This window comes from Phyllostomus discolor, chromosome 9, assembly GCF_004126475.2.
Source record: "Phyllostomus discolor isolate MPI-MPIP mPhyDis1 chromosome 9, mPhyDis1.pri.v3, whole genome shotgun sequence".
Lineage (NCBI taxonomy): Eukaryota > Metazoa > Chordata > Mammalia > Chiroptera > Phyllostomidae > Phyllostomus > Phyllostomus discolor.
Window position 1 is genome coordinate 95,926,359 of NC_040911.2, and position 12,404 is coordinate 95,938,762.

At 52.2% G+C, this 12,404-nt stretch overlaps 1 protein-coding gene across 18 annotated transcripts in view; it reads right to left on the reverse strand.

Moving 5' to 3' along the window:
* ZMYND8 (zinc finger MYND-type containing 8) overlaps positions 1-12,404 on the reverse strand; it is a 115,974-nt gene that overhangs the window by 76,708 nt on the left and 26,862 nt on the right. For all 18 annotated transcript variants that reach the window (XM_036009927.1, XM_028523862.2, XM_036009923.1 and 15 more), the window contains one exon: positions 5,731-5,879. In XM_036009927.1, the coding sequence (XP_035865820.1) occupies positions 5,731-5,879 (149 nt within the window). The remainder of the gene's footprint in view (positions 1-5,730; positions 5,880-12,404) is intronic.

Genomic DNA, 12,404 nt, shown 5'->3' on the forward strand with positions numbered 1-12,404 from the left:
ACTCACTTCTAGAACACCTTAGTCTACACCAGGAGCTGGCCCACCTTTTCTGTAAAGGGCTCTAGAAAGACAGCAAATAGTAGAGGCTTCGCAGATGACCTGGTATCAGCCACAACTACCCAACCCAGCCACCACAGCACCAAAGCAAGAAAGACAATATGTAAATGAATGAATGTGGCTGTGGGCCCATAAAACTTTATTTACAAAAAGAGGCTCTGAAAGTTGTAATAACTATTGTAAGGTACCAGGCGGGTAACTGGAAATATCAAGGGGAAGATCTTTGTGAGTTATATGGTTATCTGACCACTATGCCCTCCACCTGAAACTAATACAAAAAAAAAAAAGTAAATGTAAACTGCAATTTAAAAATAATTTTTTTAAATTTTAATTAAATTAAGGTAAAATGACGGGCTCCTGGCCATGCCTGGCCCATAGGCTACAGTTTGTGGCCCCTGGCCTACCTAAGCCAGGGGCTGGGTGCTCTGGCTGTCGTGTGAGCCCAGGGTAAGCGTGGGGGGTGGGGATCCACAAAATCAAATTTCCACAGGGGCCACGGAGTTCACACACACACACACACACAAAATAGTCCTCACCCGAGCTTGCCGCAGCGTTTGCTCTCCCGCTCTGGGTAAAAGCATGGGTCTCCAAAGGAAGGCCACCTGCCGGCCGGAGCATGAGGAACAGCCCTGGCACGCAGCCTAGATGCTGGGTGACGTCGGGGAGGGGGGCAGGGCTCACGGCCACCGCAGGGGAGCCCTCCCACTCGGCCCCACTGGCCACGGCAGCAAGGCGGGCACCCACCACGGTGCCGCCCGATCTAGGACCATGCCAGCAACCCGGCTGGCCCCTGCACTGGCTCCACTGCTAATACACTGTCCCTGCCCCAAAAAGGACTTCTGTGCAACACCCAGGGTTTGAAGACAATGCATGGATCCAACAACCTAAGTCCTAGCTGGCCCAGTTATGATATGGACACACCCTGCACTCAGAAGTGAGGAGGGCACCGTGATTTCTTTGTCATATTTGATCAAAGTATACCTAAGGCCACTTTGTACGAGTCTGTTAGCAATTACTTCTCAATACTTTGATGAGGGAAGGAAAGAAGGAAGAAAACGAGGGAGGGAGGGAGGGAGGAAGGAAGGAGAGCTTCCAAATGGAATCTTCAAGCTCAGATGACCCGAGAACTAAAGATAAAAGTGCTATTATGCAGTCAAGGCCCTAATGTCATTTGGGGACAAGATATTTCTTGTCTCCCATCAACTGCAGGGTGTTTGGCAACCTGACCCTCCTCCACAAAATGCCAGGAGCACCCTGGACAGTGTGGCTCAGCTGGTTGGAGCATCATCCCGTGACTGAAAGGTCACGGGTTCGATTCCCAGTCAGGGCACATAGCTGGGTTGCAGGTTCCTTCCCTTAGTCCTGATGCCTACAATCCCTGGTCCGGGCACATCTGGGAAGCAGCTGACCAAAGCTTCTCTCTCTCACTGAGGTTTCTCTCTCTCCTCTCTCCCTCCCTCCCTCTCACTAAAAGCAATGGAAAAATGTCCTCAGATGACAATAATAAAAAAAAAAAAGCCAGGAGCATCCTTCTAGGTTTTGGGATGTTTCGTGGAGTAGAACCAAGAAAAGGCACCTACATGGTTTCAAACGTTTCTTAAGGGGTGAAACCACTGGACGAAAAGGCATTAAAAATTATTATAAATCTTAGAATACTTTTCCCCCTAAAAATACAGTATGTTTTAAAGCTCTTCTTGAAACTCCACTAAAAGTACTGAATCCCCAATACATGAAAATAGGGGCCCAACCTGAAAACTCAACCCATACCTGCACTTGGTAATAAAAGGTCATTACCAAAAATGGAAACATACAGGATTTTTAAAAATAAGGCCAGAATGGCTTTGTTTTCAGAACATTAGAATACAAAAGAGAATAGAGGGAAAGAAAAAAGGAAGGAGGTAGAGAACCTTGATATATGAGGTCTGTCCAGAAAAGGCACAGCCATTGTTAATATAACAAGAACAGTTTGTATGGCATTGATGTAACCTGGCAGCCAAGAAGAGTGGACCAGGATGCACATGCGTGAACAATGATGACTTCACTGTACTAGTCAGTGGGGCGGTAGATGCTGTTCAGTGAGAATGTGTACTGTGTGGCCGTCGCACTCACAATGACAGAGTGAACAGAGCAATGAATCCGAGTCACATTTTGTGTTAAGCCTCTATATTCCTCCACGGAAAGTATTCGGATGGCTCAGGAGGCCACAGCTATGAGCAACTGGTGACGGCAGACTTCATCACGACAATGTGCCTGCTCATGCATTACATCTCGTGCAGGGTGCTTTGGCAAAACATCAAATCACCCAGATGATTCAGCTCCACTACAGCCCGGATTTGGTGCCCTGCGACTTCTGGCTTTTCCCAAAACTGAAATCACCTTTGAAAGGGAAGAGATTTCAGACTGCTGATGAGATTCAGGAAAATGTGACGGGGCAGCTGATGGTGATCGGAAGAACTGTGTGAGGTCCCAAGGTGCCTACTTTGAAGGGGACTGAGGAGTCACTGTCCTATATGTAATGTGTCTTGTATCTTGTATCTTCTTCAATAAATGCCTCTTTTTCATATTATATGGCTGGATACCTTCTGGACAGACCTCGTATGCCAAAAATCAAAAGAACTCAAACACTTAAGAAAGCTAGAGACAGAAGGAATGAGTGAAGCATGCAGGGTTATGATACAGTAGGGAGGGGTGGGGAGTGTGGAAAACCAGGGCACACAGACCCTGCGTCCAAAGGGGCAGGACCCACTCAGCTCCAGCTATTAGGTGGATTCTGAGTTTTATAAGAACCCAGAAATGTAAGTTGTTATCTGAAATCTCATAATCTTCAAATGTCAGTGACTCAAGAGAATTATATTATGTTCGTCAAACACAACATGTGCAAGCTACAATTTGGCTTTAATTCTATAATTCTAAAAAAGAAAGGACAGGAAAAGGAATGGAAAAAGGAAAGCATCCTCAAGGCCATGTGTTCTTTTAAAAAAAAAAGGATTTAAGTTCCCCTTAGGAAAACAGGCCATGCACGGGAGGGGCCGCCCATAGGATGTAAACGGGAGGGGCCGCCCATAGGATGTAAGAAGCTTTATGTGCTACAGTGAGTCAGAGTCAAGGTCAGCCATTTCCTCTCCTCTCAGCAAAGACTATCTCCCCTCTGCCAGCTGCTGGCCATTCAGCCCCTGCCATCAGCCTGCTGATGTCCCTAGTCCGAACCCTTTTGTGCAGTGCAACTAAAGCTCATGGACAGGAAACGACTGCCAAGGTCACACGGCCAGTTCCCCAGGTGCAAGGGGGCGAAAAGGGGCCCTCCCTGCCTGCAGGCCTGCCACACCTTCCCTCCAGTGCCACGTCCTGAAAGCTCTGCCACCAGGACTGGCCAGGACGGCTGAGTCGGAGCACAGTGTGCCCTGGTCCAGTCACCCGTGCCCTGCTCTTCGCCACACCCTGAGCGTGTTCTTCATTCATCACCTCCCGCCCTGGGTCAGACCCTGGGGAGACAGCAACTGTGAGTGTGGACACTGGCCTCTCTTCTGAAGCCGACGGTCCAGAGGGGGACCCCGATGGACAGACACCTCGATGTGGTTGTGAGGTGTAAGTGTTGCAGAAATGGTGCTAATACACGGACAGGGAGGGAGAGAATAACGCATGAACTGCTTGGTGACCCACACACAGGTGGTCCGTAAGGAAGCGTTTGCCCAGGGAGCTAATGACTGGCTGAAGTGGGGCTTGGGGGTTAGCTGCGGCCTTTGTGCTTCTTTCTTAGTCTTTAATCCCAACAGGTACAGTAGCTCCTGAGTGACAGGGAGACCTAAACTCAAAGGCAGCTTCTTACTCGAAGGCCTCAAGGAGGCAACTTAACCTCTTTGAACCTGTTTTCATCTGCAAAACAGAGGTGATTACAGCCCTTATTCACAGGGTACCATTAACAAAGAAACCTGAGAATGGAGGTAAGGGGGGGAAATCTGAAACTAACATAATGTCATATGCCAGCCCTGGGTGAGGAGCTCAGTTGGTTCGAGTCACCCCAACACGCCAAGGTTGCAGGTTCAATCCCTGGTCAGGGCACATATAAGAACCAACCAAATGAATGCATAAATAAATGGAACAACAAATCAATACCTCTCTCTAAAAATCAATTTTCTTTAAATTATGACTCAGTAAAAAAAATGTAAAGATTAACACAGGACAGCACTTGCCACAGGACACAGCACACTGCAGGCGCCGCTTTCATTTTCTCTATTACCGATACTACCGTATGTCCTTCAAGTGGCAGCCCCCCCCCCCGCCCAGAAACCTGTTTCGGACCCCCCAATTTCTCCGCTTCTAATAGGATTAGACCTGCAGTACCCAACACGGTACCTTCAGGTAGCCACTTAAATTTAAATTAGATTAGAAATTCAGTTCCTCGGCCACATTTGTCACTTGCCAGTGCTCCACGGCCACACAAGGCTCGTGACAATCATACAGAAGAGCACAGGCCGAGGACATTCCTAGAGCTGCTGTTGAATTACGTCCTGTGTAGTCTGTGTGGTTTTCCCACTTAGTACGGAGCCTGGCTTTAGTATTATTGCTATTGCTATTACTATTACTATTATTATTATTTATGTCATTTCGCTCACTTCATCTTAACAACCTAGAAAACCCGTAGCAGGAGTCGCATCCTCAGTTCAGTAGACGGGGAAAACTAGGCACAAAGAGGTTAACTTGCCCACAGCCACAGAGCAAAAGTAGGGCTGGCATTTCACTATATAATTTGAGAATGAAAATAGATTAGTGTGCGGAAACGCACCCTCTCACCGTTCTGGGCATTTAACGGGCTGCTAGGTTCTCTTCCCGTGAAAGCAATCATCTTGTTTTATTCAACCTCAAATCCCCAGAGCTCACTTGGGCACTCCGGACCGCACGGAAGGCATGCATACATCAAGGAATCCCTGCCTAAGTGGTACCGGAACCACAGGTCATCCTGTCTCCTGCAGCACCAGGAGATGTGGCCTCATGGTCCACATGAAAGCACCTCTCGTTTTTTTTAATCGGAAATGCATCTAGCCTGCATCAGGGAATTTCTACAGCTAGAAGGTTTCTTTATTAGCAGGATCCAAGGTGGCAAATAGCCACCCATATCTAGGAGACTGAACCCTGCTGCCCGGGGAGGGTGGGGTCTGCTGCCCGGGGTCCCCACACAGTGAGAAGGAATGGAGACTAATTACCAGGAGCAATGGGTGGGGACAGCAGCCTCTCCCCACAGGCCTAAACCCATTATTTTACAGATGAGAAAACTGAGAGCAGAAGGGAGCATGCCTCAGCCACACAAATGCCCCCAGGCAGAGGTGAGCGCTATCTTGCTGGTGAGGCCCTGGAGGGAAAAATCCTCCCCAGCCAGGGGGGCAGCGGGGGGCGGGGGGGCACACAGAAACCCAAGGAAAAGCCCCAGACCCTAGAGCACAGCATCTTCAGCGCATCTGGGTCCCCGCCCTGTCCCCAAAACAGATCTGAACACCCTCCAGAAATGTCTGCACAGGCCCCTTCTGAGCTGCCCTTTCCTGTCCTAGGCCAATGGCAGCCAGTCAGGCCCTGAGTTAAATGCCAAGAGCCGGCTCTTAGAGAAACCCAGACAGCTGCGCTTCCTGAGACCCAGCCTTTGTCCCTCGGGTGTGGACACCGTTCCCGGCGGCCCTTTACCTGCTCCTTATTGTTACTGTTCAGTAAGCCCGGTTTCTTTTTCTTTTTAATGGGGCTAGTTGATGTGTCCTGTGGAGAATGGCCATTGGAGGAATGCGGAGGGCTTGGGAACTTCCTTTTCTGGGCCGTTCTCTCTGTGGAGCCAGGATCTGAAAGAGACACACAGGACCAGGCATTTTACAGCAATCAGGGAGGCCCAGGCACCCCCCTCTCCACAGGGAGGCGGTGTGGGGGACCCCAGGCATTTTGCCCCCAAACCCTCCTCCTAAAATACACCCGCCCGCCCCCACGTTCAGTTACCTATCTCAGAGGCCAGGCCGCCTCTCTTTGGCCTACGGAACATCTGTGTAAACGTTTTTAGTTCGCTGACAAAATATAAAATTGGGGAGGCTCCACAAAATAACCTCGGACTTTGATTTCTCTCAAAAAAAAAAAAAAAAACCCAACCCACAAAACAGATCAGGGCCTTATGGCAACAGAATGATCTGAATACCAGGCATGCATTGCATTTCTACGAGAAAATGGGGCCTCTATTTCGCCACAATCCCCACCCTTCCCTGCTGCTGTCTGCTGACAAGGCTTGTGATCCAGCGGCCACGAGTTGTCATGCAGGCACTGGCATCATCCTTATCCCAAAGAAGTATCTCTTGTCCACATCCGGTTCTGACAGCGAGAGCAGGAAACCAGGAAAGACAGACCAGAAAGGCCACGCGTTTAAGAAAACAAAGGCGAACATACTTGATCGTGGACGACGGCAACATTTATTGATGTTTATCAGGCAAACAACGTGTAACCAAGGCAAAAAGAATACAACCCACCGGCCAGAGAGCGCCCATGGCCCCAGCCCACGGTGGGCATTGTGCGTGCAACTCTCCTCCAAAGAAATCGACCCAAATCACATTCTTACTGATTCTCATCCGTAAAACGCCCGCCTCGCCTTTGTCCATTCATTCTTCTCTATTTTAATTCTCCCAGAATCTCACTGGAACCCAGATACACTTCCACCACCACCCCAATCTTCACCTGCAAGACTCTGAATCCATTCCATGCCCGACAGCTGTCTTGTCAGCTTAGGGATGGCATGAGGGCGCGGCCTGGCGCACCTGCCACGCTGAGAAATGAGAGCTGCAGACACCGGGAGAGGAAAGGGCTACGTGGAAGGGTGCAGGTGCTGGGATGAAACATGGAATCCGGAAAGCTGATTATCCCCAAAGATAGCCTGGCGACGTTCCTCCTCCAGTTTTAACTCCCAGGCAAGTCCCAGCACGCACACTGTGTCCCGTGTCATCATCCTCTGTGTCTGGACAGGAGCCACTGCGGGGCAGATTAGCAGGGTCCAATATGGCCACATGCAAAGCTTCCTAATGGTTTACTCTGGTCCGAAAGGCGGAGCATGTTGCGGCAGGCAGGCTCTAAAGCAAGACAATGAGCGGCTGTGACAAAATCCAGTCTCACCAGACAGGCCCCAGGAAAAGCCGGAACCAATGTTCAGGGTCTCTCCCTGAGAGGAAATTAAATGCCAACCACAGGCTCCTGGAGGGAGAACAGACCCCCGAAGGGCAGGGGGTCCTCCCACAAACGTCTACTCGGAGGCCTGCCGAGCCCAAAGGGCTGGCCCCGAGGCCCACGACAGCTAGTTAGTGAGAAAACGCAGTCAAAAGGCACAGCTGGGAACAGCCCGTTCCCCAGAGTAAACTTCCCTCCAGGGATCCCCGCCCCACTTCACCACCAAAACTCTCCCTTTCGCACAAGGTCTTTGGCCCACCAATCTCCTCCAAGAGACACGGTCTCTGGTCTAGAGCCACAGTCACAGGGGAGCAAAGCACGCACAAGACGGACGACTCCACCCCAGCCACGCAGTGGGCTGCTCTGCAGCCTTCAAGAGGAATGAGGCGCCTCAGCCTGGGCTGATGCCGGAGGTCTCCGAGCTTCTGCATCAGGTTAAAAAGGCAACATATGCCTAGCACCATTAAGGACCAACACACATGCCCACCCCCCCCCAAAAAAACAGATGTAATATATGTATCTCCCTGTTTGCATTAAGCCTAGAATATTCCTGGATGAACCAACTGCTCTAAATAGGGACTGGTGGTTGCCTCAGGGGAGGGGAACTTGCGTGGGTGTGGGGAAGGGATTGCTTTTCACTGTGTGACCCTTGTGTACAGTATTTACCAGATGTCTGGACAACTTTATCAAAATAGAGTATTTAGGAGGTTCAATTTCACATTGGGGAAAAAAAAGGCAGGAGGTACAAACCAAAGCCAGGAATGAGCGGATGATGGTAGGCCTGAGTCAGGATATAAAACAACGGCGCCATATGGACAGAGTCGGGGCTGATCAAAGGAAGGTGTTTGGAACTTGATCTCCCCAGATGTGACAAACCCAAATATCTCCGCTCAGGTGTCAGAGTCTGGCTGTTCTCGAAAGGTGTTTTGGGAACTCGGAGGACCTGTGTCCTAGAAGAAATGGCATCCTGGCTGGGCCAAAACTGAAAGCAGCTGGGCCAAGGTTTAGATTTTGTATGTTCTTCTCCATCTTGGGGTAACTTGTGAAGCAAGAAAGCATGGGAGGAAAGGCACACCAGTGGGAAAATCAGGGCATGTTAGGGGAAAATTATGTGGTGTGCTCTCATGTTTCTCAACGGAGCGCTCACTACTGGATTCTGGAAGGGACAGCTCTTCCTCATTGCAAGGGCCACCCCGGCACCCTCCCGTGCAATGACGTCAGCAATCCCAAACACTGGCCAAACGAGAGCCCCCACATCCCTCCCACACACTCCCAGAGGACACCGCTGCTGAGCTGGGACACGGGGCAGGCAGCCGAGCCCACGTGCAGCCAGCCTTGGACGCCAGAAAGGGCATCCATCGTCAGTTCCTCCTCGGGCGTTGTAAGTTCCCACCTGCAGCTGAGACCGATGGTTCCCAACGTGTGGTCTCCACGCTCGCAGCAGAGACTTCACCAGGGGACTTGCTAGAAATGCACAGTCTCAGGCCCCACCCCAGACCCACAGAGCCAGAAACTCCTGGAGGAGAGGCCCCGGCCACCGGGGGTTTAACAAGCCCTCTGGAGGACTGAGGAGCTCTCACACAGGCTTGACTGGTTTGCGAAGCTCTCTCGGGCGTGTGCCTGGGGGCGGCCTCTGAACTCTCACACCTAGAGAGCACCACACACCGGTCTCCTCTCCTCCCCACCGCTACCTGTGGGGCTGGCCCGGGACTCAGGAAACAGGAGTCAGGCGAGGAGTGGCAAGGGACCAGACTGCTGACCAGGAGACAACCCCAGGTCAGTCACTACACCTCTGAGAGCCCCAGGGCCGCACCTGGAAAGCGGGAGGAGAGGAGAGAAAGCAGCCAGACCAGAACTTCTCACCTGGAGCCCACGACCGTGCTTCCGGGGTGGGTCCCACGTGCCACAGTTCTAAGGGTGGGTGCCACTTTTGAGGAAGAAGGGCCACGCCCACTTCACCTTCCCAAAGGTGTCACCAGCAGCAAAGATCAAGAAGAACAGGGTCCTTTAAACCTCACATTCCTTTTGAACTTTTAAATTCTTTAATTCTGTGGGAAAGGGGGGACGGGGGTGCGGGGGAGATCACTGGAAATGAAAACACTCATGAGCAATTTACAACTAAGGAGCCCAACAGAAAACAAAAGGGGAAACGGGGGACCCAAGGCCGCCTTCACCTCAAAGGACCCCAACCTTCTTGTCTCGGCAAAACATAAAAACCTCAATTTCGTTCCCGGTTACAAACACACCGACTCCCTCCAGAGCTAACAGGGCTCCAGCGGCTGCATCCAAAGGGCAGAAATTTAATAGGTTCCAAGCAACACGCACACCCATCCGTCAACAGCCACAGTTTCCCATGAAGGCTCTCAGGGAGAAAAACCGGGCAATGGCAGCCATCAGAGGCATGAGAGGTATTTCAGCATCCTGACATAAAGGCCTGCCCCATCCGGTGGGGGCTAGGCCTCTCCGGGGTGCTGCGGCCCTTGCTGTCGTCATGGTGACCAAGCAGCCTCGAGGACCTTTCCCAGAAAGCTGAGTCAAGTATTTTCTTTAAAGATTTAATTCTGATCGAGGCGGTATTGCTAAACGCGTTTGATCTATAAGCTTGGAAGGATGACAATCAGGCTCTGAGCAGGGAGATGGTCCCCCCTTGATCGGAAGGACCTTTCTGGGAGGTAGCAGGACTTTGCGACTCAGTCCACTGAGCTGGCACACCAGCAACCCCCGCCCCCCCCGCGCTTTCCACCCCCAGGCCCCCGAATAAGCCTGGTTCTGAAGGAGTTAACGTGGGCGAGGGAGGAAAGCTGCGGGGAGGAAAAGGACAGAGCAGTGACTCAGGAAAACAGCTCAGCATGGAGCAGGAAGCACAGAAAGTTCCGCTCCTTGTGGCAGTTCACCGAAATCTTAATAATTCGGGGAGGTCTGTGGGTATCAGGACCCCAGCACAGGATGAGACGGGTCCTGACCCGCCGTCGTGCAGACTGCCAGAAATGAGCCCTGGACTTCACAACCCCCGCTCAACCCTTCCTAGATGCCCCTCGACTTAAGGGAAATTTTACTTCCAGACAACCCAGGATCTTCTCAGCTTTCCTGAGCCACGGCGTTGTTTTTATCCTCACCCGAGACTATGCTTATCGATTTTAGTTAGAGAAAGGGAGAGAAGGGGAAACATCAACTGGTTGCCTCCCATACACAGCCCAGTCGCGTGTCAAACCCACAGCCTCCTGGTGTACAGGATGATGCTCCAACCAACTGAACCACCCGGCCACAGCCCCTGAGCCACAGTAGTAACAGCTAAGGATTTCTGTTATCACATACAAAGTACCAGGCAGTGTTCAAAATGCCTTTCGAGTCCTGCCCTCTAAGTCACTGCCCAAGATCACACAAGTGGGGGGGCTGGGATTTGAACCCAGGCAGTGGGGCCCGGAGGCTTAGGAGAGGCTTGTCTCAGCTCTGGGGAGATGATGTCCTAATCCAGGGTCTAGGTGTTAAGAGCACACTCTCATGTTGCCTTTCTCTGTCCCCACTGCAGATGTGACCTGGGGGGGGCGGGGTGGAGGGACATTCGATGGGGAGCCCCAGGAACTAACTGGGAGAAAGAGGGGACATGGTGCTTGTCCCTCGTAGAGGATGCACGCCGGCGTCTCAGAGGCTGCCCCCAGAAAGCGCACTCACCCCCCAATCTTCCGATGGAGGCACCAGAACTTGGCCTTGGCCACCTCCTCTCCCACGACACTCCTCTCCAATCTCCAGCCAGGCGTCCCAGACGGCGCTCCCACCCCCGCCCACATCCGGAGCCTGAGTCACAGCACTCGCCATGCTCCCGAGTCTGGGAAATGACACACCATGACAGGGACCCGTGGCCTCCAGAGAGGGAAAGGGCCCCAGCTGGAAGGCCCACAAGGCCCAGCCCTGTGGTGTGTATCATGGCTGTGAAATGTCCCACATGACGTCCACAGCAAAGCCTGCGGGGCCTGAACAAAAAGGGTTGCTTGATGGACAGTCATCGTGGGCCACAGAAGGAGGGTGACCAACCCTGGGGCGGCTGGAGATGGCCAGATCCAGGCAAATCGGGATGAGCTGGTCACCCTACGTGGAAGTCAGGGGACATGTGTTCCCGTAGGTCTGGCCCGGGGGATACAGACAGGGTGTCACAGTGGTTGGGTGCCTAGTTCTCTGCAGCCGCCCAGCAGGGCAGCCCTACGCAAGCTGTGTAACCTCTGTGCCTCCGTTCTCTCGTAAGGTGGGTGTCACAGGACCTTGTGGCGCTACTGAAGGACTGAGTGAGTTAATCCACGTGAAGCTCTCAGTGTAATACCTAGCAAAGAGCATGCACTCAATAAAAGGAAGCTATTTTTCAAAGCCAACCATCATTCCTATTCCTCCTCCTCCTCTTCCTCCTCCCCCACCACTGCTCTCCAAAAGCAGAGCCTGGATGCTCAGCTGAGCCTGTTAAATTAATGACGCGGGTTCGAAGTTATGGAAACGCCAGGCTACTAAGTGGAAACCGGAATCAGCCCAGGAAATGATCTCTCCATTTCCATCGGACTATGAAAAGCCCGGGTCTTCCCAGCTAACTGTAAAGGCAGCTGGGTCAGAGGCACTGGCCTGGCACCCAGTGTGATCCCCAGCCCTCGCGACAGCCTCCTTCCAACACGACCGCATGCCGTTCTCAGAAGCAGCAGAGCGAGAGCAGAGTTAATCATTTTCAAAGCGTTTCCCAAAGACACAGGGCAGGTACCCAGACAGGCCTCCCTCCCCAGGAATCTTAGGGCCCTCGGCAGCCAGTAATTACATCACAATGAAACAAAAGCCCTGAACTTCCTCCAGGCCCAGAAAAGAAATGAGGAATCAGCAAAGGAGAAGGGGGTGGGGTGGGGCCCTAACCCTATTCTTTTCTTAGTTGAGAATGCCCAAGTCCTGAGGAACACAGGCAAAACAGCTCTCAGGCTCACACACACACACACACACACACACACACACACACACACACAACGTCTCCCAGACCCACAGACTCTGGGAGACGAGGCCCCAGGCTCCTTCGGAAAGGCTGCTCCCTGGCCAGCGCTGGGCTGTTGCAAGGTTCCCCCACCGCGTGGGAACTCGCACTTCCCGCCCAGCTGGGGCAGAGAAGGGCTGGACCCGGGAGGAGGCAGTGGAGTTAGGGGTCA